This window comes from Lissotriton helveticus, chromosome 3_1 (assembly GCF_964261635.1).
Source record: "Lissotriton helveticus chromosome 3_1, aLisHel1.1, whole genome shotgun sequence".
NCBI lineage: Eukaryota > Metazoa > Chordata > Amphibia > Caudata > Salamandridae > Lissotriton > Lissotriton helveticus.
Genome location: NC_136061.1, coordinates 1,796,146,720 through 1,796,173,080, shown reverse-complemented (window position 1 = coordinate 1,796,173,080; position 26,361 = coordinate 1,796,146,720). Strand labels below are relative to the sequence as shown.

At 46.1% G+C, this 26,361-nt stretch overlaps 1 protein-coding gene across 1 annotated transcript in view; it reads right to left on the bottom strand.

Moving 5' to 3' along the window:
- Window positions 1-14,065, bottom strand: part of TRIM63 (tripartite motif containing 63) — a 44,804-nt gene extending 30,739 nt beyond the window's left edge. Inside the window, exons 1-2 of the mRNA XM_078682683.1 lie at window positions 13,624-14,065; window positions 3,813-3,979 (exon numbers count right to left, since the gene is read on the bottom strand). Coding sequence (XP_078538809.1) covers window positions 3,813-3,979; window positions 13,624-13,782 — 326 coding nt within the window. The 5' untranslated portion in view covers window positions 13,783-14,065. The remainder of the gene's footprint in view (window positions 1-3,812; window positions 3,980-13,623) is intronic.
- Between the last annotated feature and the right edge of the window lie 12,296 nt (window positions 14,066-26,361).

Here is a 26,361-nt window from a genome sequence, read left to right as displayed (position 1 = left end):
ATTAGCTTTTAAAGCATAGTAAATTATGACCTTACTGTGCACCAGTATACCACAATCTTTGTTAGGGCTCTTCAATGATTCCCTCACAATCATCCTTCAACAGTGCCTTTCAACTCTTCATAGCCCCTTTCTCACATGTATTTCATTTGCTTTATGGCACCTCTCATACCTGTGTAGGTTGTCGGAGCACTTTATATCACACACACATACAGAGACAATGAATCTTACATGTGTAAATCAGTGTATAGAAAATTATACATAAGGCAAAGAGGACTACAATGTGTAGGATTCAATGCCATCCATAATGATAGGCCCTTTATAAAAGTGCTTGGTCTGAAGAAGCACAAACTCAGGATTCAGACCACATCACAGTGGTTCAGGTTGACGTAAATAATAAGAGTTTATTTTCACCCAAACAAACCTCTTTTAGCAAAATATGAATAATGAAAGATGGGTAAAAAACATAACTTTCTAACATGTACCTTGCAGCTTGTATGCAGCTCTTTGATATCAGTTCATAGCTAACTGTGCTAAATTATGATAGCAATTTATGAACTGCACAGTAACAAAATAATCTCTCTGACAAAAGCAGTAAACCACTGATCTATGCACGTAAAATGTTGTTCTTTGATATGCATGGTACACATTCTTTTCAGCAGGCATATTAACCCTCTGCGCTACTTTGGATGAGTCAAAACTGCCACTAGACAAAACTCCCATCTCTCTCCAGCTGGTACATTAATCACCAGAGTAAACTTTTAGTGTTGCCCGAAAACTGCTGAATATTCCAGGAACTTTGTAGTGCTTTTAAACTGCTTTTGTCTTAAAAACTAAGCCGGGGCGAAGTTCGCGGAGTTCCACTGCATGGAACTCTGCGAAGTGCAAAAAAAACTCCGCTGCGCTCGGTGGGCCTATGCCAGCGACGGAGTGTTTTAGATAAATGCAATTTGTGGTGATTGTCAGTGCCGGGTGTTTGTTCGCACTGTGCAATCATCGCAAACAGCACCATGCACAGCGCAAACCGGTGCTGCTTCCTTTCTGATGCTCGTGTAGATTTTTTACCCGAGAAGCAGCTTTCTCAAAGCAAACGGACGGTTTCTCAACACGAGCAGTCGTGAGCATACGCGACCACTCGCAATGAGCAATCCGACCACGCGCTTTGAGAAATCTCACCGGGAGGTTGATTTTCCATGTTCACGCTCGCCAACTTGACATTGACGATCGCAAACGAGGAAAAATCTCACAATGAGGTGGATTTTCGTCACTCGCACTCGCCAACTTGCCGTTGATGAGCCCGAGCGAGGAAAAAACTCTGCTCAACTACATTACATGGAGGTTTTCGGAACTCCGCGAGCTCCACATATTGCGGAGTGCGGCAAACTTTGCAAACTGTTGGAGCGGAGCGGAGTTCACCTCCCAGACTTAATAAAACGCAGTGTTCACACCATAGTTGTTCATTAGAACACTGTGGGACGCTGAAGTAGAACACCAATAATTAACTTGTATGCTGCTATTGCTTTTGGAAGCGATACAAAAGGGGATGATGGAAACAAGCATCCTGGGACCGGTTTCGGATTCATAATCCTCATCAGCCAGGCTCTCTTGAATCCAGTGGCCAAGTTTTTTGTACTTGTATAGCGCACAGCTACCCGCAGTGGGTTTCCCGGCGCTTGTACGAATACCGCAAGGGAACCCTTCCTGGCTTTCCCTGTGAAGTGTCCACTCCTGGGCACCCCCATGGTGCAGACCAGGCATCCCTCGCGTTGTGGGGGCCGTTGTGGAGACTAAGCAAGCTATTGCCCAGAGTTGCAGCGTGGGACCCATGATCAGAATAGTCACTGAGGCAAGAATATCCGGTCAGGGGAATTAATGAGCACGAGACCCGCCGAGGCGGGAATTGAACCCTGGTCCCTGGCCAGAGCTTTGCATCGAGGTCTGCCTGCTCTAACCATTGAGCCACACTTCGCTCAGACGTGAGTCCAAGTGAACAAGGGACTCACGTCTGAGCATACCCTGCCACACGTAGGGCGAACAAAGCGATACAAAAGGGGATGATGGATGGAGCGTTTGAACAAATCAAACACTCACCCCCAGTCAACTGATCTGGGTTTAATCCATCACCATTCTTTAGTTCACTCAACCACCCCAGTTCAGACATGGCTATATGCAAATCAGTCTGACCCTGTGCCTCGTGGGAACAGTCCAGCCCTTGCTTTTGGAAGGACATGTTTTCATCAAAACATAAGACTTTTTTCTCACATGGCAGATAGAGAAATAGCATATAAATACATATAGATAGTATGCTCTCATTTTAGCTTCTAAAGCGCCTTCCATAACCTCTAAGAGAAAATCACGAGAGAAAATAGTTTTCTCTCAAACATAGTTCATCTAATACCAGAAGATGACCAGGATTTTCACAGGGCAAAACCACATGAGAACCCACCAGAATTCTGAAAATGAGCATTGCAACACCAACAAATGATTTATATTGTGGCTAAAATATGTTATCACCTTTCATATGTGTTCCTTTTTGTGGCCCTCAAAAACAGGCTTTCACTACAAAACATTTCACTGAGGACCATGATCCCTGAGTTGTGTAATATCCATGTTGTCCATGTTATAGCCAGCCAAAAAGAGAGAGTCCCCTTAAGATCCCTCAACATGCCCCTTGGTATCAGGTAGTGCTCACCCTTTCACTTTACATTTTTTTCAAACTTCTTTTCATAGCATTGGGCCCATTTCCCTAAGTCCTGTCATCGCTGCCACAACATTTTGTTCATGTTTCAGGCAACCAATTGACTAGTCTCCTTTAAATTGGCCTATCAGAGCATTTCTTGACACAAACGGTCTAGATATTCCTAACTTTTTAACACCTTTATGCCCAATCTATACCCTTCTTTAAACACTAATTTCTCAAAAACTGCTGCACTCACCTACACTAAATCACAAAAAGCACACTTTCAGAGTAAAGTTCTAACTTTTTGACAAGTATGTTATAATTCAATACAGTTATTGCTTTCTGTAGTAGAGAGCAAATTTTCCGATGGGAAATAACACGGGAAATTGTCGTTTTTGTGACATCCTCCTTTTTTTCTTGACTCCCACTTGATGTATCAGCGTCAAACTTTCCATGAAGGTGCCAAGGTGGATTAGCTAATGTTATTAGCAAAACACAAAATGCAAGGTACAGCGTTAAGGTTGCTATGTGAGTGTTTGTGTAGTCAGTTATTTTCTTCATTCTGGAATTTGTTAGAATGTCTTCTTTTAATCTAAAAGTTGTTATGACAGCAGTGGAAAATATTTTTTGTCATTATGGATTACTTTTTTTCATTGAAGGCATCTTTTTGTATTTTTCGTCATCGCATAGATCCCTGTGTTCAGAGAACTGCCATTGCATACATTAATCTGATCACCCCCTCGCATATCTTTCTCTGTGCACATTGTTCTTGCACTGTATACCACTGTCTGGCCCTCTCCTGGGCATCAGACAAGTATGTGTACAGTACTGTGATGCGTTGATCAGCAAGCAGATCAACCTATGCATGTTCGGTTCTCTATACAGCACATTGTCACTGAATACCACAACCGACGTGTGCACGCTTACACATTTGTCAGCTCTATGCAACGCACCCTAACCTAACACACAAGAAAATGTCCGCCTTCTGCCCACCCGACAGCACTGTGCTGCAGCAGGAAGTGTGTTCATCTGTATTACCCCAGTAAACTCCCCTCAGCATACAGTGGGCCTACGTGCACACTGCCCTTAGGTTTAACAGTGCACCCAGGCGTACAGCGCCCAAACTCTTTCCTACCTATGGCAGTCCTGTTTGTAGATGTCGATGATGTTCTCCACCAGGAGGTTCCTCTGCAGTCCGTACACCCCATGCCGGTCAAGAATCACTTCATGACGACAGGACGGACACCGAAAACGACCCCCTGACACGGAGCTGGTGCGCGTCGACCAGTATGGGTTCCCAGCCTAGATAAAAACACATACCACCGTGTGAATTAACTGGCCTCAGTAGACATCCAATCACATGTCCTATCAACTTTGATTAAAACATGTCCCTTTGTTCAGCGGGAACCAGGGAACCCTAGAGCAGGGGTATCCAACCTTTTCTGTAATAAGAGCTACTTATGTTCAATGAAAATCAACCCCAGCTACTAATACTAGTGATGTAAAAGTTAACACCCCATCCAAGAGTGTCAGCAGTGATCACATCAGTGCATTTGGCAGGGTTCCCAGCAGTAATGTAAAAAAGGCTTTGACAATTTGAACTGAAATAATACATGGGTAGTACATACAAACCATAGCTGCAATTCCCCTATGCACCAAGATATAAATATGGGTAATACATTTCTCCAACTCAAATAACAGCTTTAAGCACATTTTGACAATCCACCTATTTTTCTACAGACATCAGCTTAGGAGTTGTGAAAATACACACATTTTCGTCTTGAAAACATGCTTTTTAGGGCTCGGACTCCTCCCCACTGAAAGTGGGAGGAGTTTCGAGATCCTAATGTTAAAGAAGAGAAAAAAGAAGTATCTCCTAGGGCTTTGGCGAGACAAATTCCACACATTCCTTAGCGTGTTCTGTCATCTGGCCAGTGATTCGTCTTCGTTGTGTTGTCGTTTTAATAGGCTTGAAGTGATAGGGTAAATGTAGTTTTGTTCCGCCATTTTGGGCATTTTTCGTTCGTGCTCGCGCAAAGAAGTACATTAATTATAATTAGGAGCTGTCAGGGTGCCTCCGTAAGTGAATCCAGATGGCCGGGCGCGTTCACCATTCAGCAGCGCTCAGCGCGCAGCTTCCTTGTTCTTGCATGTTATGACTACGTTGCGTTGTATGAATAAATGGGGATACGGTAATGGCGCCGCTTTAATTTCTTTCGTATGTCACTGAGGTCCAGACATGCCGATCATTGCGGTGGTCTCCGGGGCTTGTTTACATTTGGGCACCGGAAATACGGGGTACGAAGCAGAGTCGTCATTTCATCAGGACTTGTCATTTGCTGGTTTGTGCACACCGTTGCAGCTTCTGCCGCTCTCAGAGCTCTCTATCTTTGTCGAAGTTTAAACCCTGCTTCCTCCGTTTGTGTGTCTTTTACTTGCCGCGGGTTGTGTGCAGAATTACGCTGCAGCTGATGTCCAGAAGAAAGCGGAAAGAAAACTGCGGCGCATCGCTGCTCTCCGGCTGATTGGCTATATTATATATTTATAACGCCCAAGAATTGCTCTTTCTCTGTATTCGTTCCTGCGGTATTTTCAGGCGAACATAATAGTTTCATGCATGGAGGGTAAACATTAATTTTAATCTGAGTGATGTCATCTGCGTATAACAAGACTAGAGGCAACGACCCCCTCGTGATGATTTATCGAAGCGCCTCTTACATTTCGATGCTCGGCTCTTTAGATGCTTAATGCCCTGGGAGGCCACATGTGTACAGTATCAGTGACAGCTGTGTTGTGTGTTCGGTCTCATAGCAACCGCACACAGCTGCCTGCTGTGGAACACTGGCCACCGGGTCCATAATGGCCATTTATTGCATGAGCGGACACAATATCTTGAGCACAGGAAGAAGGGGCTAAGCGCGAGGCGTCAGATGGACGGGTGCTAACAAGGGACATATCAGCAAATGAACGGAAAAAGCACCTCAGCAGCCAGGGCTCGACTTATGTCTAAATACTGATTGTTCGAGTTCTCTTGTGAGCACGGCATGATAGGGTGAGCTGCACAGAAAGAATACAAAGGCAGCAACTCATCTGTGACGTTAGTTGGATAGAAAATGTTGTGTAACAATGGTAGTGATTGTATTCTATGTCAAGGTTGAAATGTGTCCCCTGTGCTGACGGACTGAAAAGGCTCCGGACCAGCACTGCACAGTCAAGGTCAAACTGTCAGTGTGCAGTAAGAATGCCTCCATTGTCTGCAACGTAGGAAGCTGGCAAACAACTTCTGTCGCGTTTCTAATTATGCGGTGGTGAGACGGCTACTGTACATTTGAAGACCCAACTGCACACTTATGTATAGGATGCACGTTAGAATGGCGTCGTTCTATAGGTGTGTCTATGATCTATTAACTGTGCATTTATTGTATTATTTTGTTGTGTAGCTGTATGCATGTTATATATCAAAAGCCAGATGGGCCCACAAAGGGGGTTGTAATTGGGTATTTTGCGTCTGTTTTCCGCCCCCTCTTTTCTCACTACCACCGAGGGAGGCGAGGAAGGTATTCCATTTCAGGAAGGGTCAATCTGGGTCTGCCCCGCTCACTGAGGGTGGGTGGCTAGAGTTCCATCCGACCCAGGGCTCTAGTCGGGGTACCACGCAGGTGGACGGCGTCCCCCAACTTATTTTAATGGGAGCTCGATAACTGGAGCAAATGGAGCCACACATTCACTCTTTGGCCTCTCTGGGGCGAGATCGGAGCTCATTCAGAACGCTGTTCACGAGTGGCGGTGCAGAGTGGCGGTGCAGAGTGGCGAGTGGCGGTGCAGAGTGGGGGTGCAGAGTGGGGGTGCAGAGTGGGTGTGCAGAGTGGGGGTGCAGAGTGGGGGTGCAGAGTGACAGTGAGTGCAGAGTGACAGTGAGTGCAGAGTGAGTGCTGAGTGACAGTGAGTGCAGAGTGACAGTGAGTGCAGAGTGACAGTGAGTGCAGAGTGACAGTGAGTGCAGAGTGAGTGCAGAGTGACAGTGAGTGCAGAGTGACAGTGAGTGCAGAGTGACAGTGAGTGCAGAGTGACAGCAGAGTGCAGAGTGACAGCAGAGTGACAGTGAGTGCAGAGTGACAGCAGAGTGACAGTGAGTGCAGAGTGACAGCAGAGTGACAGTGAGTGCAGAGTGACAGCAGAGTGACAGTGAGTGCAGAGTGACAGTGAGTGCAGAGTGACAGCAGAGTGACAGTGAGTGCAGAGTGACAGTGAGTGCAGAGTGACAGTGAGTGACAGTGAGTGCAGAGTGACAGCAGAGTGACAGTGAGTGCAGAGTGACAGCAGAGTGACAGTGAGTGCAGAGTGACAGCAGAGTGACAGTGAGTGCAGAGTGACAGCAGAGTGACAGTGAGTGCAGAGTGACAGCAGAGTGACAGTGAGTGCAGAGTGACAGTGAGTGCAGAGTGACAGTGAGTGCAGAGTGACAGTGAGTGCAGAGTGACAGTAGAGTGACAGTGAGTGCAGAGTGACAGTAGAGTGACAGTGAGTGCAGAGTGACAGTGAGTGCAGAGTGACAGTGAGTGCAGAGTGACAGTGAGTGCAGAGACAGTGAGTGCAGAGTGACAGTGAGTGCAGAGTGACAGTGAGTGCAGAGTGACAGTGAATGCAGAGTGACAGTGAGTGCAGAGTGACAGTGAGTGCAGAGTGACAGTAGAGTGACAGTGAGTGCAGAGTGACAGTAGAGTGACAGTGAGTGCAGAGTGACAGTGAGTGCAGAGTGACAGTGAGTGCAGAGTGACAGTGAGTGCAGAGTGACTGCAGAGACAGTGTGTCAGGGTGCACATTGTGTGAGTGTGCAGAATGAGTGTGCAGGGTAAACAGTGTGTGACTATGCAGGGTGACATTGGGAGTGTGCAGGTGAGCAGTGTGTGAATGTTACGGGGCAGTGTGTGAGTGTGCAGAAAACACCACACACACATACACCACACACACATAACGCACACACAAACCACACACCTCAGTCTCTCAACACCACACACTTGTCACCACTCAACACAACACACTCACCACCACACTCACTCCCCAGGCTCACCCCCACAGACTCACCAGCACACACTCACCAGCACACAGAAAACAACACACACAACAACACACCCCCAGCCGTCAATGAATGCTTTCACCATGCACAAACACCAACAACCATCATCCATCTGTGCACGCTTTTACCAAGCACACACCCACCAGCCGTCAGTGCACCCTTCCACCAGGCACACACACCTCCAGCCGGCAGTGCACTTTTCCACCAAGCAATCGCAGTATGGTACACTTTACTTTTAAACATATTCATATAAAGCACAGCATGCCACCATTGGTAAAATTACAATTCAACCAACATACTTCCACTACACACCACATGCACACACTCCATAACACATGGCAAAAAGACATTGGCATTTACAATGCCATTAGCTCAAACTCAAATAAATCCGAGCCCGATTGCATTTCTAATGCTTGTTAATTTTGGTACACATATAATAATTCAACCACGTAAAAGCTTTGACAGTCGAAGTCTGGGCTGCACACAGGAGAGCTGCTAACAAGTTCCCGGAGAGCTACTGGTAGCTCATGAGCTACTCGCTGGAGACACCTGCTCTAGAGGCATCGGAAAATATAAACACCTACAGAAGCAATACATGATATCAACTATGAAAAAACAGCACACCATAAAAAACAAATATAGTCCAGATGGCAAGTGCAATGCAAACAAATTATATGGCACCACCTCAAAAACAGAACAAGGGTGTAGTTTCCTATCGTTCCCCAAATCAAAGCTCTGTTAATGTTAATGTCATATCCTGTTAGGCCACTCACACTAGGACACAGTTGGTGAAGCATGTTTAGACACTCGCTGTGGTACCTAGGAAAGAACTGAAGGCCTCATTTATGAAAAGTGTTATGTCATTGCGATAAAACAACAATGCAACACTTTTCACTGCGTCCTCCTTGTGACACCATGGATACACCGTATTTACTGTACGGCGCTCGAGTCGCAGAGTGACGGATGTGTCAGGAATCCTGACGTATCTGTCGGCACAAAACTCAGGCATTGCTGGAGTTGTGTCGTAACTAGGCGCAACTCCAGCAATGCATGGGGAGGCCTATACATATTGCACTGCTTCACCCTTACGCCTGCTATGAGGCAGGTGTAAGGTTTTGATGCAGTAGTGTCCTAGAAGTGGCGCAGTGAAATCTGTTAATTTCACTACGCCACTTTTACGAGGCTTTCTTGCAGGGGAACACCCACCCTGCATACATTACACCTGACGCAGGTATAATGTGGTGCAGGGGTTTACAAGGTGACGCATCTGCCTAGATGCTTCACTTTGTAAATATGGCGCAACATGGCATATTGTTAACGCTGCATCACGAAGAGTAATGCAACTGCAGCACAAAAGTGTTGCAAGGGGCTCATAAATCTACTCCTGAATCTGTGCACACACCTCTCTGGTTATGAACAGTTATAGAGGTGTCTGTGCTGCATTCAAATATTCAATCGAGGTTGATATAGGGGAAATTGAAGATCTGATATAGGACTATTCTGAGCAAGAAGGTCAAATGCAGAAAAACAGCCTAGCCTCACCTCTGTATATCAAAAAGGAGTTCTTAATTTGAACCAGTGCTGGCAGATGGGTTCCAGAGGCACTTATTTTTTGGAACTCCCACTTATTTTTCAACAGACCTTGATCCAAAACAAGGGAGTGAAAAACACATGCAGGTGAAAGAAGGGGGGAATGAAAGATGGAAAACAGTGACAAATTGAGAAAGCAGGGATGAAAAAGCCACATATGAGAGTGGGATAAAGAGGCAGGGAGTGTGTGGTAGTGGAGTAAAGAGGCATGAGTGAGATGGAGCCAAGGCGAGGTAACTTTGATATTCAGTATGCCAACCTTCGATAGTGCTGGCTGCGGGCATCTGAACAAGACTTTGGACCTGGCACCTATTCTTTTAAAAATAGCATTATAATAAATGTCAAAGTTTTAATAAAGACCTGCACCTATATCGACTCCACAATATCCACTACCAGCATATCATCATGGAGTTAATAACAGTAAAACTGCACTGCTCTATATAAGTGTACATTTGTGATATTGTGGAGGGCATATATGGGTGCAGGTCTACGTTATTGACAATATTATCACATACAACCAATCAGCAAATACCAACCGAATACCCAAAATCAATAACCTTTCATATGATGCTTAAGCCCCTCTCAAAGTCCTAACAGCCTAGGCTCATACAAAAACAGATCAACATTCTGGGACTGTCCTGCATACTTTCGTACAGCGTTGAACGGACAAATATGAATGAACCGAAGTATATTCCGTGTATGACTTTATGCAATTGAAACCTGACTAGAGCCCACCAGTACTCCTTCGGGGTAATACAAAATCAGTATGTTTCAAACAAATGAAAATTCATCCCCTAAACAATTCAAAGTCGCAGATATAATAATTTAATGATAATTATTTTTGCAGGCGATCAGTGCTGCACGCCACAGAATAAAAAACTCTTTACGCAGCACTCAATAATCCTCTTAGCAAGAGAGCACATCATGGTTTGGATAAGGTGAGTTCCTGTCTACAGGTTTTCTAATGCGTTCTGATATAGCATCTTCACAGGGGAGCTGGCGCGCAAAGCCCATTGGACTCAAAGGGCTTCAGCTTCCACCACCCTCTTATTTGGCAGCCGAGGGTGAGACTGCTTCCCGGGCACACACACAGCCGCACCCGAGTACTTCACAGGTCTTTTAGAGACCTGTTGCTTGTTAATGAGGCTTTGTTGTTGTTTCACTCCTCCTAAGAGACCCTGCAGCTCCATTCCGCCTATTGCTTAGAGTTTCAGCCCCCCCCCCTGCAGCTTCCTCTGGAATGGTTGATATCACCCCAGGCTTTGAAATAATTGTTTAACTAATTGCTGATCTCTCCCCAGATGTTGACATATTTGAACTCCTCCCACACCTTTCTCTGGAATGGTTGATATCTCCACAGGTGTTATGATAGTTATTTTCCTCAATGGCTGATAAATCCCATGTTGAGATACTTGTTTTCCTCCCATGCATTTCTCTGGATTGGTTAATGTCTCTCCCGGTGTTAAGATATTTGTTATCCTTTCACCCCTTTCTCTAGAATGATTGATGTCTCCACGGGTGTTGAGATACCATTTTTCTCAATGGCTGATGCCTCCCCAGATACTGATTCACTCGCTTTCCTTCCACATCTTCTCTGGGATGGTTGATGCTTCCCCAGGTTTTGAGGTATTTGTTTTCCTCAAAGGCTGATGTCTCCACAGGTGTTGAGATCTTTTTTTTCCTCCCATGATTTTGTCTTGAATGGTGGTCATCTGCCCAGATGTTCATATACTTAATTTCCTCAATGGTTGATATCTTCCCAGGTATTGGTATATATGTTTCCTTCCCATCCATTTCTCTAGAATTATTGATGTCTCTCCAGGTATTAAGATATTGGTTTTGCTCCGACACCTTTCTCTGGACTGGTTGATATCGCCACAAGCACTGGGCTATTTATTTTCCTCAATGACTGATGTGTCCCCAGGTATTGATATGCTTATTTTCCTCCTGCAACTTTATATGGAATTGGTGATGTCTTCCCGGGTTTTTAGATATTTGATTTCCTCCCACGCCTTCCTCTGAAATGGTTGATGTCTCACCAGTTATTAAGATATTTGTTTTCCTCCCATACATTTCTCTGGAATGGTTGCTGACTCCCTAGATGTTAAGATATTTGCTTTCCTACACGCCTTTCTCTGGAATGGTTGATGTCTCCCTATGTTTTATGAGGTATTTGTTTTCCTTAATGTCTGATGTCTCCACAGGTGTTGAGATATTTGTTTTCCTCTCATGCCTTTCTCTTGAATGGTTGATATCTTCCCAGATGTTAAGATCTTTGTTTTCCTCTCCTGCCTTTCTCTTGAATGGTTGTCATCTGCCAAGATGAGGCAATATTGTATTCCTTCAATGGCTTATATCTTCCCAGGTGTTAAAATATGTGATTCCTCCCATCCCTTTCTCTGAAATGGTTTTGTCTCCACAGGTGCTGAGATATTTAACTTCCTCAATAGCCGATGTCTCCCCAGGTGTTTATATATGTGATTACCTCCCACAGCATGTTCTGGAATGGCTGATTTCTCCCCAGGTGTGACATGTATGCCAGGCTTTGGTGCAGTTCTTGTAATGCCAGCTGAAGAGATCTTTGAACCATTCTTTAGGGTTCCAGATCTTGAGTTCCTCGTACTCCCCATTGGAAAAGTCTCACCCATATTTTAGGTCTGCGGACCTTGGTAACCACAGAACACACACTTTTGGCATGCACTTCACATGGGCTTCCACTTTTGAATATCCCCAGGGAGTAGGGAGGGCACCACCAAGCCATAATAACCCAGGCTAAAGGCAGTGACTTTGGCAGCCATCCTTGCAGACCACAGTCAGGGGAATGGTGATAACAACACTGAACAATGAATACTCTGCCATCATCTGACTGAGGAGAATATCCAGGCTCTGGCCCAGAGACAGAAATGTGCTACCAACATGTTTGGAGGGGGCACAGGTTATAGGAGGTCCTGACCTCCAATGTAGTCAGAATCATGGACAGGAGGCTGAGTGCAGTAGAGCAGTGAGCTCGGTAGTGCTTAAAATAAGTGCATGGGTGGAGTTTTTTTTAGAAGGCCATGGCTGGTGCTGCTGAATGCTGGGTTTGCAGAATACCAATGCTGTCTATTCATGATTCCAACTCATGCCACTTTCGTCCACCACCATACACCTCGTGTCTGTTTATCTCACTCATACAGCTTCTGTTTCATCCATGCATTCAATTTGTCCCTTTTTTCCTAGCTTCTTCTTCCTCCCTTTAATGCCTCTCTCTCTTGCTGTGGGTCAAAGTCAGAAGTTGAAAAATAGGCAGCAGTCCCCATAACTGAGTGCCGTTGCCCATCTGCCACAACCCCTGGCACAAATTAAGCAGCAGGGTCTTTACCCTTGGTCAGGGCGTGCTAGCAGTCAAGGGACAGGGTGAGGCTTTGGCAGAAGAGTGATAGTAGAGAAGGGGTAGAGCTGCTCTGGTTAGGAGAGTGTTGGCGGCAGTAAAGGGATTGTATGTGTGCCCTGGTCACTAAACTGCAGGCCTGGGAAGGATAGACTAAACCATGGTGAAGAGAATGCTGCTAGTTAAGGGACATGCTGATACTCGTCAAAAGAGTGCTGCCCAGGGAAGAGATAGTTTGTGCTTTGGTTGTAGGAGTGCCTGTCATTGAAGGGACATGCTGGACTGACATCAGGAGAGCGCTGGGAGTTATGGGGCAGCTTGTGCTCTGGACATGAGAGTGTCGAGATGTCCAGGGACAGCGTTATGGGGACGAGAAGAGGGGTATTCAGTGCAGATAAGGGCCGCGGCTTCCGCTGCATACGAGAGGTATTGGAAGTGAAAAGACAGCCTTAACTTTGATCCCGAGAGTGTCACTGTTTCAGGGGTAGTTTGTGCCTTGCACGGGGGAGTGCTGGAGAAGCACCTCCCGTGCAAGGGAAAGGCAGAAACCCCGTCCAAAGAATGATGTGCAATTAAAGGTCAGGCTCAAACCAGCCAAGAGAGTGAACGGGAAGTTCAAGATGCCCCTGGCCAGGGGCGTAACACCGGCCCCTGTAGCCCCTGCAGCTCAAGGGGGAGTCCCAAACCTTCAATGGTCCCTCAATCTTTTGGGGGTGGGTATTCAGCCCAAGGCAGATGGATATCTGTGAGATATGAGAAACGTAGACGCCCCTCTTCATATTTTGCAAGGGGGCGTGAGGGGTGGCCAGTTTGCGTTATGTTAGTGCCCCGGCCAGGAAAGTGCGGCATACTGCCCTACTACCCTAAAGTGAATGTTAACTTCTCCTCCCCCTGCCCGCTGGCACTGACCTGGAAGACGTCGTTGGCACATTTCCTGCACAGGTTGTGCTGGCAGGGCAGGATGACCACCGGCTTGTTGAACATTTCAAGGCAGATGGGGCAGATGAGCTGCTTCTCCAAGTTGTCCATGGGGTTAGAGTCCCGTATGATGTCCGCTTGGAAGTCCATGCTGTGGCTCAAGTCCTGCACGCAGTGTTTCTCTCGAAGGCAAGTGTAGCGCTGCGACTGCCGCTGCTCACTGTCTGTGCGCTCTGGACCTGCTGCCTCTGCTTATCCGAATGCCTGCTGGTGCTCTCTGCTTGTCGCCTGCTCCTGGCTCCTACTGCTGTTCTGTTAGGTTCCCAGTTTAGCGTCACACTATATCTGCAGATCTTGTTACAGGTCTATATATATATATGATTTGTCCCAAGGTCACGTGTCTGCAGGACTGCTCACGGATTCCTCCGGCCATGTTGCCGGGCGGGCAAGGATTGGGTTTCCTGCGGCCCGAGAGACACAGCTGGGGCGTCACATGCAACAGTGAGCAATCTTCTGTCATCCCAGGCCCGACACCTGTAAACAAGGGGGCACAGGATGTTCGGGACAGCTGGACAATAATCCCACCCCTTCCCGGGATCCGGGTTTGAGGGAGAAAAACAACCCCCTCCAACCCTCTTCCAAGGATTCGGGGGTCTAAACATAACGCTTTCTATGGATTCGGCCGTGTGACTGTCTGGACTGGAGATGCACGCCATTCCTAGCCGGCTGCTATAGTCTTAAACCACCGGGTCGGGGACTTAACATAAAGTAGAGAATGTGGCCTAACGGCGGGGGCGGTTGACCGTGTGGCTAGGGCAGAGGGTTCGAGTCTCGGCACGGACGCTCACCATTCTGTGATTTCGGGCAATCACTTAATCTCCCCGTGCCTAACAAAAATGAATATGACGGCGCTCTGAGTGATTCCTTCGGGTCTCGTTCGAGCTTTTCAACACCCCACACCCACCAAAAAGAGGCCGGTGAAACCACTTGAACGGGCAAAAGGTAACAAGTTCGCATTTGGACCACGAAACTTCAAACAATAAAATACATGGAGAAAACACCCCTAAATCACCTTGATTTGTCGAAAGTGCCACAAAAACTGAACAGCTAGCATGAAATGCAAAACATCTATGCAATGAAATGCATGCCAGCTCTTGTTCAGCACCTCGTGTCTGTGCAAAGCCATTGATTTCATTTAGAGGTCACAGAGGTGGGGACTACTTACCTGGCCACCTCAGAAGTTGCAATAGCAGTGATAGGAACAGGCGACACAAGTGCCCCGGGGAGCATGAGTTTCCACCTTCAGGACTGCAGAACAAACAAATACATTCTTAAGTGCATCACAAACTCTGTAAAACACGTCATAAAATGAGATTAAAATACACATTTTAAATAATGTGTTGCCACGTTTCATTACTGTGATAATATGAAAAATGATGTTTAAAAGAAAACCTTCATCTGTGATGTCCACGAGTGACAGCCATACAAAACAAGCATTGGCATAGCCAATAGGTCTCGCTTGTGGGACCTTATAAGTATTTAGTAACCAAGGATATTGTGCTGTAAAACAAAATACTTATAAGGTCCCACAAGCGAGACCTATTGGCTATGCCAATGCTTGTTTCTACATCCAGCGCTTCACACCGCAGTGTTGTTCCCTTTAAGTACATCTGAAAAACAGGGGGAAAGAAGAGAGCACTTGAAAGTACCAGACATAAGGAGGCAGAAGCTAGATAGGGGGGGGAGGCTATGGGCGGAAAACGAGAGCAGAAAGGCGGGCGGGGAGCGCGAATTGTCGAAGGAAAGTCAAAGAGAGTGGGTGAAAAAGACGGGGGTGCGAAGAGAAGCTGCGCGGAGGAAGGAGGGAAGCGGAGACGGGGGAGAAAGAGAGAAGAAAGCTGAACAGGGAGGGTTTAGGAAAACAGAGTGGAGGAGTGGGGAGAAAAGGACGAGAGGCTGCGGGGGCGGTAGGAGAGGAGGGAGGCATGGTCCGACAGGAGAGGAGGGGAGCGAAAAAAAAATGAGCGGCAGGGTGGGAGAGAGAGAGGGATAGAGAGAGGAGCGGTAAAGAGCGCGGGAGGCAGAGACTCTGTTACCAAACATGGCGCGTGTGCAATACGAGACGAGCGAGCAGCGAGGGAGGGGTGAAGGACACTGCATAATTTGCTGAGGTTGATCAATGCTGGTTTACAAATGTGGGCAGTTTGTGAGTAACGTCTGTTCCAAAGCACGGGGAAGAGATGAAACCATGCCAAGAAACTCGAGGCTCGCCTCTCCATTCTGCTATTTTCTTTCCTTTTCAGCCATCTCCTGACGTTGCCTGGAAGGAAAGGGCCGGGTGCCCCATAATGGGGTCTGCGGTGGGGAGTTATACCGCACACAGCTCTCACAAAACGGCACGGTTCACTCCCACGAACTTCTGCAAGCCCTGGAGAACCAATTATGATGAGAGCTGGATTAAAAACAGAAGCAATATGCTTTACCCGGGCAATGAACAATTAGTTCCCGTACCAAATCGAAAGAAAAATAGAAAATTCTATGCGAAACAAACACACAGATGAAACAACATACACTTTGTGGTGTGGGAGGAGTGCTGCTACGGCAACTGCTACGGGCTGGGGAGGGGGAGGAGAAATGAAAGGAAAGGCTGTGTTTGCGGGAGAGAGAGGGGAGGTGCTGGTGTGGGAGGGGGGAGGTGCTGGTGTGGGAGGAGTGCTGCTACGGCAAGGCTGTGTTTGCAGGGAGAGAGAGGGGAGGTGCTGGTGTGGGAGGGGGGAGTTGCTGGTGTGGGAGGAGTGCTGCTAGGGGAGGAGAAGCCCTGGCCGTGAATGCTCGTGCATGTTCACGTGAACTGCAAGAAAACGCCGGGCTGAAAGCCCTTAGTTTGAAGAGGGTTTTGCCGACATGAATTCTCGCTCCGCTCGATGCGCATGCGCGCATCGATAGGTCGCGAGACCTAAAAATCAACAAGAATTAACATTAAGATGCAAATGAAGTCAGTTCCTATTCAATGTGTGGTCCACAGTGATAGTCTGATAGTTGAACAGGCGGTCACTAAACCTAGCGTGAGGCGCTTGGAGGTGTCCTTCTGAGAATCCAGCCGTTCATGAGGGATGGAACTGCCCCAGACCTGCTCACCGTCAAGGTCTTGTAAAGCAGGAGAATAGTGCTTGGGCAGATGTGGTGGGTCAGCACGTAGGACTATCAATTCTGTAGGTGAGTCTAAGCACTAGACAATCACCAACCTAATTCCTGGAAGGGCCTGGCCCTAGTCCTTGGGGTCAAACAAGTACAAGGCATAGATGGGATCTGATGTAGGAGTCTTTGCACCCCAATCCCTTGAGATAGCATGTAGGAAAGTTACACTAAAATACTGACCTACACGGTCTGTGATGTCCGCCCGGCCACCATTATGCCTTTAATTTATACTAGGCAGGGGAGGCGTCCCAACACGGCAAGTCCCAGGAGCCAGATATTGTAGTAGCCTGGTGAGGCAGGCATGAGTAATAACAAAGGGACCAAGGTGTCACCTAATTCTCAGTGCGTTATTCCATTGTATATCTGACTAGCCAGTTGGGTTGTTTATTAATCCTCCTAATTAAGGGCCTGATTCACAAGCTGCGTTTTGTAGTATGTAAAGTTGTTCTACATTAGTACTACTACTTATTTACTATGATATGCAATTGACAAACATACGAGTATAAATCTCCACTCCCTCCTATCTTTTTCATGGGGATAATCTCACAGAAATAAGTTGACTACTTAGGCCCTAATTACGATGTCGGTCGGAGATGCCTCCGCCAGACACCTTCTCGGTGTGGGAAACGACCGACTGCCGTTCTGAACACTATATTACAGTGTGACCGCACATGGTGTGGTCGCAAACTCCCTTATCCCTATGGGAGCATGTGCGGAGCAGAACAGGCGAAACCGTCCTCAGCATAAGCTCCCATAGATAAATAGAAGTTTCTGTAAATCCCTGCACTGCGTGACAGGCATCTCAGGGTGCCTGCCACATGGTGAAAGGATTTACAAGGGGGCACTATAGGTGCCCCCGAGGCCACCAACGGGAGACCGCTGAGGGGTGGGGCCCTGCTATGGGCCCCCAAAGTCGCTTTCCGAAAGGCTTTTCATGTCGGAAAGCCCAACATGAATAGCCTGTTGGAAAACGGCATCTTAATCTCAATGGTGGAAATCCCATCCGTAGGAGATTATGTATAGTCTCCGACTGGTCGACGGGCTCCTTTAGCCCATCGGAAGCCAGTTGGTCCGATCGGCTGGTTTAAACTCAGACCGTCTACATTGTAATCAGGCGGTCAGACTTTAAACCATGGGTGTTGTTTGGAAAGGTTCTGACTGACATTCAAATGAGGCCCTCAGTTTTAATTGTGGGAGGAACTAGGTAGAGTGGTTAGAAAGGGGGTGCCTGATTTACTGAACAGGGAGGAGTAATGCAAGGCTTAGGTAGGATTTTAGGGAGGGAGATGCACCCACCCAAAGAAGAGTAAACCCATTGCTATTCACAAAATGTACTTCTAAAGTTACTACACTCAAAAAAGACCAAAAACAGTAGTTAATGTACTCCAGCTCAGAGCTGGAGTAAGTACAGCCCCCAACATAGTCAACCTCTGGTACTGCAAACTTCTCATAGAAAATAATAGGAGGTAGGGACTTCAACTAGAACCCCATAGGAAATAATGTTCAATTAAATGAAATTATCTAAGCTAGCTAATAACTATATATAAATGTAATTTAATGTTTGAAAAAAAATTCCAGAATAAAACATTTATTTATTTACAATATTTGAGCTTTATTTTGAATTTACAAATTAATGGAGAATTCACTTTTATGACAATATAAGTAACTTACTTTTAATTAATTCTTTACATCATATCACTTTCATAATTTTTAGTATATAATAAAAATATATTTTTCCTTTAGGAAGGAATTTTCTTTTTTTTTAAATGTAAACAATAATTTGAATTTAATATAGTAGAACTATTAAATGTTAAATTAAAATAAATGTAATAGTGCTGTAGCATTTAAAAAAATGTAATATACATTTAAAATAAATATATAAAACTAAATTATATTAATATTTAACACAAAAGGATTTTAATTTTTTTTTTCTTCAAGTTTAATAAACCTTTTTACTTTCCCCTTGCCATAGGAACATCTTTGCCACTGGTCTACCCCTGCAACTCCCTTTTTTTGTGCTTTTTATTATCACAGTCATTTTTTTATGGCAAGTTACTTGACTAAATCTCTTTATGATTCTTGTATTCTTATAATGGGTTAAATCTCCCCAATTTTTTTTTTCCTAAATGTAAAGTCTTCCTAGTGGTCTAAACCAACATATACACTCTTTTTCCATAGGAGGAGCATTTTTTGTTTTTCTGATAACTTTAATTCCATTTGAAAAATCTTCTAGAAACTTTCCAGAAAAAAGTTCATACCTCAGCCCCTCCCTTGGAAGATTTGGGGTGATCCATCAAGTGGGGGCAGAGGCAAAAAAGGGGGTCCCATAACCCATTGTTCCCAGTTTTTTTTTATTAGGAGAGTTTACCAAAATACCTATTTCATTAACATTTATTTGATAAAATGAATACCCTATTTTACTACAATTTCACCACTTATAGCATCTCTGACATTTCAAAACGTTTTAAAACATATTGACAGAACGTGACAGGATATAGTCGTTTCAGACAATCCATACTTAATTACCCATACATTTTCTAATTACTTTAAGTTTATCAACCTCTATACCATAAAACCCCTCCTGAATCAGAGATTTTGCTACAACCTGACAAATTTCCTGTATGACCCGGATCTTATTGCATACTTTTTTCCAGCTCTTTAACCCTACTTATTTTGGATCAAACAAGTTGAAATGTGGGTATTTCCTTGGAACACCAGTTTTGGAGGAATACAAAGACCTAGCTATTAAAGATATAATATACAATTGTTTTTGAATACCAGATCTGCTTTTAATTCAGATGAACATCCGAGAACAGCTGTCAGAGTGTCTAGTGGTTGTTGCAACTGCAAAATGTGGAAACAGAACTAACTAACATCATCTCAAAACGTACTCAAGTTACTCAACTTTGGGCAAGTCCAAACCATATGCATCCAATTACCCCCTTCCTCGACCCCACATCTGAAATAATTGTCAGGAATATTTTGGTTGATCTTGTGGTGGAAGGCGGGGCTTTTATATATCAACCATTTAGTGTAAAATTGTAAAATTGCATACAGCATATATTCGCGCCCTTTAATATTGAAAAATTAAACTCATTTATCTTATCCCACACTGAAGCTGATATCAGGAGATTTTCTTTAGCCAGCCATTTAGCTTGTGCTTTCTTGTAAAGTTTAGTTATCCCATAGTTACGTAAGAGTGAAACCCAATAACTAATCGCAAAATGCGCTTCCTTAAATGCAATCGCAATTTCAGAACTCGCAAATATTTGCAAATTCTCAAATTGCGAGGGCCTTCACCCTTGATGCATCCCAAAAGCTGATTTTGCGATCGCAAACGGCCGATTTTTGCGATTTGCACCGTTTGCGATCGGAAAAAGCTTTGATGCATGTGCCTATTACTCCTTCTGTTGGCTAGCAATTTAGCTATAATCTAATAGTCTGTTTTTAAAAGACTTATTGGTTGTATGAATTCACATCTTCCTTATCTTTTTTTCTTTAAAAAACAAGCTATTACCGCTGTTTTAAAGGAGGGGGGTACTTCTCCCCCTCGCAGAATATGATTAGCTAATAGTAGCAATACAGTATGTAATACTGTAGAAAACATTTTGTGTAGCTTAGCTGGAAGTCCATCTTCTCCACATGCTTTACCGTTTGCTAGTGATTGCACCACTTCTTCTATTTCTTTGAGTGTGATATCTGCCAATAGATCCCTTATGTGATTTACCTGTATTTTGAGACCGGGGAACTCCTTAAGTTTTAAAATATTAACCTCCTGTCTCGCGGAGTAGATAGCTTTATAATGATTTTAAAAAGTGCTCATTAATTTATGTTTCTTCTGTCATACGAGCTTTTGTATTTTTTTCCACCAAAGATGTTATCCTATGGGATGCTTGTCGCTCCCTTATTTGCCAGGCTAAAAATTTCCCAGGAAAATTCACTTTCCTCATACAATTTTTAAAGGTATGTGGAATTTGCCAAGTAGCCTATATTATATTAGTATTTTTGCATCTTTTTACGCGCATGTACAAGAGCCAATTTATTTTTTGCACTCTTATTTCAAATGTATAGTTCATTTGCTTTGTAAACTACTAACTCTAATTGAGTCCTTTCTATCTTCTCTGATTTCTTTATTGCAATTTCTTTGGAGGTTATGTGTTGTGTAGTTCCTATAAACCAATATAGGATCTGCGAGTTTAGACAAAATAGACTGTGGGGTTGGTGTACAGACTGATTTTAGACAACCCCACCGGGTATGTTCGCCTGTATACCAGCTATCTCACAGTGCCACTGTAAACTCCTCTTATCAACGAGAAAATAGTTCTTGGCAACTATCGAACATGACAACTCGGTACCATCAGGGATCCTGGAAACAGTATAGTACATTTCGCTCAGTCACTCATGCTCACTTTGTCTCAGAGATATACACAGAATAAACGGTGGGGACATTTTCAATAAGCATTTATTGAACCAGCGTCATTCTAGTGTAAAGTAGGTGTGCTGAAACAACCATAAGACAGAAATAGTTATAAATGTTTATAAGCACCAACAGAGTAAAAGGATGGTAGATTCCTACCATAGTGCTAAAACAATGAATACAGGCAGGTATATAAATACATGACAGTAATAACGCCTACTCCTACGATCCGAACCCTAACCAGTTGTACCTAAGTGTACCTAGCATGTATGGAGGTGTAGAGCCAAGAATCCCTCTAGGATAAAGTCAACCCCATTACCTGAAGTGAGAGACTGTGGGACGCCGGATTGGTTTCTAGATGGACACCCCGCGTGGGAAGTCAGACCACTGCGAGCTGGAGTGTCTGCTTGCAGGAACCTCAGCGTCTTGCGTCAGTGTGTCAGAGTGGAAGTCCTTTTTCTCCTCTCGCTTCCGCAGCAAAGATATGGTGTTTAGAGGGAGGAGCTTCGCGTGCATCCGAGATGGCCGCGTGAGCACAGGGCTCCCGAGACCCTCGCCACCTCCCGCATCTATCCTGAATCCTATCCTGATTACGAAGATGGGTTATTGAAGACGCAACCCAGCTGATATAATAGCTGCTTTCAGAAATTAATTTGGACTCCGGGAACCGCAACTACGACACTTTGAACTTTTGTGGCCTGCCCCATGGAGGTACCCGGGGCTCGAGTTGTTAAAGTGCCCAGGCAGTAGTTGAACAACAACGGCCTGCGGGGCTCTGATCACAGCCTTGGAGTTGACTATCGGTTTCGTTTTCGGGTCTTTGGCCTCATCCTATCTCAAGACTGATCTGGTAGCCTGAGGTGCAGCGGGACCCCGTGAATTCATCGTGTGCCAACGGCTGCATGTTTATGGTTGCTGCGATATAATTGCTGAAACTCGCTTTTGGAGATTCCGGTGGGTGAATCGTGAGGAGACATTTTTACCCGGTCTCAAAGGCCCCTCGGGGGCACATTGCCCAATATGGCGGGCAGGCCCGATAGCGAGAAACGGAAAACCAAGACCACTCACCGGGGGGGTACTATTCAAACAAATGTTATGGATCGTTATACCCAACCCAAGGGGTCCCCCGGTGGCGTGAGTAGGACTATGGAAGAGGCAGGTGAAGGCCCTACCGCATTGGCCGATTTAACTCTACAGGATGTCATGGGCGCCATTGCTGGTATGAAGACTTCCATTGGCCAGCAATATGAGGCTCTGGCCCTTAAGCTCGACACTGTGGCCATCAATGTCAATTTGATTAGAGTGGACTTATCAAAGACTAACAAGAAGGTCAAATCCTTAGATTTGTAGACCTCCAGCCTCATGACTGATGTGTCCGACCTACAGACGGAGGTTCACAACTTACGATCCTCCAACGGTCTCTTTGCTCGAAGGCTGGAGGATTTTGAAAGTCAGGCCAGACGCAATAATGTACGTATTATTGGGGTCCCGGAAAAATCAGATGAACCCGCTGCAGACCTCCTTGTGGAGGACCTCATCCTCAGAGGCCTGAGTAAATTCTTTGCGGTGGAACCTGCGCACAGAGTGCCGGGTGGGAAGCCGAAGCTGGGTGCCCCTCCGCGGCCGATCATCGCCAGAATTTTCAACTTCAGAGATAGAGACGCTATCCTGCAGGCTTCGCGGGTGGGCCACCCCATGAAGTTCGAGAACACTACTGTGAGCTTCTACCCGGACTTCACCCAGTTCGTTCAGAAACAAAGGATGGGGTTCCAGGGAGTGAAGCGACGACTGAGGGACATGGATTTGAAATACGCAATGCTTTTCCCAACCCGGCTGCATTTTGAATATGAGGATCGGACGTTTTTCTTTGACCGCCCTGAGAGAGTGAGTGACTGGCTTGATACATTGCCTAAGAGGCGTGATCGCACAGAACATTCTGGTGGAGCTGAAGGCGGCCTGTTGGAGCAAGAATGAGAAGCGGTTTCCGGTTTCCGAACATTGAGCATAACATACAGCTGTGGTTCGATGACTTTTATATTTGCGTGACTTATGGTGGAACACCCAGGGGTGGCGAGGGGAGTGGAACTCCTTCCTCCTCCGAGTTTCTCTTTGTAGATTGGTTTAATGTTAGGGCGACAGGCACACTGCAAGTTGGGGTGGCTTTTGAGTCTAACGCAGGGGTGCAGGGTGGGGGGTTGTATCAGGCTTCTTTTGGGGGGTGGTGGGGGTTTGGGTGTGTTTCATTTTTTCTCAAGGCAACGTATTGTATTACTTCTGGATCTGGGTGTTGTTATCGCTGTGGGGTGGGTTCTGCACTCACTTCTGGGATGGGGTAGGGGATTGAAACTACTGTGTTGGAATGTTAACGGGTTGGGGGATAGGATAAAACGTAGGGTAGTGTTGCAACTGTTGAGACGCCTCTCCCCTGATGTAGTGATATTGCAAGAGACACACTTGATCGGAAACACTTGTTTCGCTATGAATAGGCGAGGATATCGTCTTGCTGTACATTCTGGGTTCACTACTGGTTCTAGGGGAGTGGATATTCTAGTTAAGAACTCTCTCCCTCTGGAGGTAGACAACATAATCCTTGATGACAGGGGGCGCTATGCTGCTCTCACTGGTAGGTGGGAGGGGAAGACTGTCTCACTGCTTTCTGTATACGTACCACCTGGTCTGCAGACCACGACTTTTACTGATTTGGGGAGGCTAGTTCTGGGGCTTCAGGATGGCATCCTGGTGATGGGTGGAGATTTCAATTCTGTCGTCTCCGGTAGGGAAGATCGGTATCCCCCCAGGGACCTCACGAGATCACAGTCTTGGCTGAGTGGCTTTTTGGAGACGCTGGGACTGGTAGACTGTTGGAGGTTGATGCATCCGGGACAGGCACAATACACCTTCCACTCGGGTGCCCACGGTAGTCACTCCAGACTAGACTATGTCTTGATGCCTGCAGCACAGGCCTCGTAAGTTAGGGGAGTTAGACATCTGGGTCAGGGTATCTCAGATCACTCCCCACTGTGGCTCCTGATGGACGCGAGGATGGGTGCTGAGGGACGGGTGGCCCGATTAATCCCTGGTATCTCCGTAACCCCAAAACCCGGGCTGAGTTGGTCAAGTCCTTGGATCAGTATTTTGCTGAGAATGAGGGGTCGGTGTCCTCTTCTGTATCACTGTGGGAGGCATTTAAGATGGTTATCCGTGGACAGGCACTATCGTTAATTGCTGGTGCCAAGAAAAGCAAAAATGAGGCGGTAGTCCGCCTCGAGACCGAAATAGCTGAGCTGGAAGGGGATTTGGAGCTGGGTATCACTCGTGACAAGGTTCATATCCTCAGTCTCAAACAACTCGATTATAGGGCGTTGGTAACAGACGCCGCTAAAATTATGAGTAGCGAGCAGCAGGGACGGCTGTATGATGTGGGGGACAAGGCTGGGAAACTGATTGCGTGGTTAGAAAGAAAGGAGAGGGCGAATCGTGTGGTTCCTGTGATTGAGAGAACTGATGGAGTGCGAGTGACTGACCCTGTTGAGATTGTCGAGTGTTTTGCTGAATATTTTCAGGATGTGTACTGTATTCCCCAGTCTCCGATAGACCTGAGGAAGACTCCCATTTGCTGTTGCGGGACATTGCGTTGCCTTGTCTTTCAGATTTATATCGAGACTTGATGGACGCAGCACTTTCAGTTGACGAGGTGGCACTCGCTATTCGTTCTGTCCGTTCGGGAAAAGCTATGGGCCCTAATGGTCTTCCCATCGAGCTTTACAAGCTGCGTCCTGACAAAATGGCACCGTATCTACGTGATATGTTCCTAGAATCGCGAGACATTGGCTCCTTTCCTCGTGATCAGCGTCTTGCGACCATTGTGGTGATTCATAAGGAAGGGAAGCCGCGGAATCGCTGTGCGTCCTATAGGCCCATTTCGCTTCTGAATGCGGAACCTAAGATCCTCGCAAAGTTGCTGGCAAACCGCTTGATAAAGGTAATTAGTGACTTGATTCATCCTGATCAATCCGGTTTCATTCCACATCGCAATACAGCACTGAACTTGAGGCGCTTGCATGGCGTTCTCGCGAGAGCGGCGTCACTGCGTGAACCGGCCATCTTGGCTTTCTTGGACGCTACGATGGCCTTTGATACTGTGGAATGGCCGTACCTTTGGGCTGCTCTTGCGAAGTTTGGTTTTGGCCCTGGTTTCATTGGCTGGGTGATTAATTGGACCAAGTCCTGCGTGTATGTGCTCTCGGGTGACATCCCTCCGTTACCGCACGGGTGTCCCATCCAGGTGACGCAGATGGGATTTAAGTATCTGGGGGTCTTTATAACATTAGACCCCGGTGTTCGCTATGATCATAATCTGCTTCCAACGGTTAAAATCTGACGTTGTGGGCTGGCGCAGGTTGCCGCTATCCCCCCTCGGGCGTGCAGCTCTTTTCAAAATGATGTCCTTGTCGCGGTTTTTATACGCGCTCCAGAACACGTTTGATGTAATTCCGGCAAGCTATTTTCTGGAGGTGGAGAGCTTGCAGAGGCGGTTGATATGGGATGGGCGTTCGCGTATTTCCCTCGCTAAGCTATCGCTTCCCTGGTATGACTGTGGTATCGCACTTCCGGATATCAGGCGATATTATTGGGCCTCTCAGCTGGGAGCGATCAATCATGGAATGTATGGTCCAGCGTTAAATCCCGCGTTCGAGACGGATAAGTGGGGGTTATAACAGGGCGCTTTACTCCAAATCTGCTGGAGGGAAACTTTCGGGACCCACTAAGATAGCGGTACGAGTGTGGCACTGTGCGAATGCGGCAATGGGATGGAGGGATCGACTGACCCGGGCGACTCCGCTCTATGCGTCTGAAAGATTGGGTAGCCTGTGGAAGACGAAAGGATTTGAGAAGTGGGATATGATTGGTATTTGTAGGGTGAGTGATCTCTGGGTCAAGGGCAGGATTAAGACTTTCGAGGCGTTGAAGGTAGAATATAAGCTGAGTGACAGGGAATTCTTCCGTTATGCGCAGATTCACCACGCGTTGAGTTCGGTTTTTCCTGAAGGTATTGCCATCATCCCCACTTGAAGATCGGGTGCTGGATGGCTATGTGCCCGACAGCAATATTT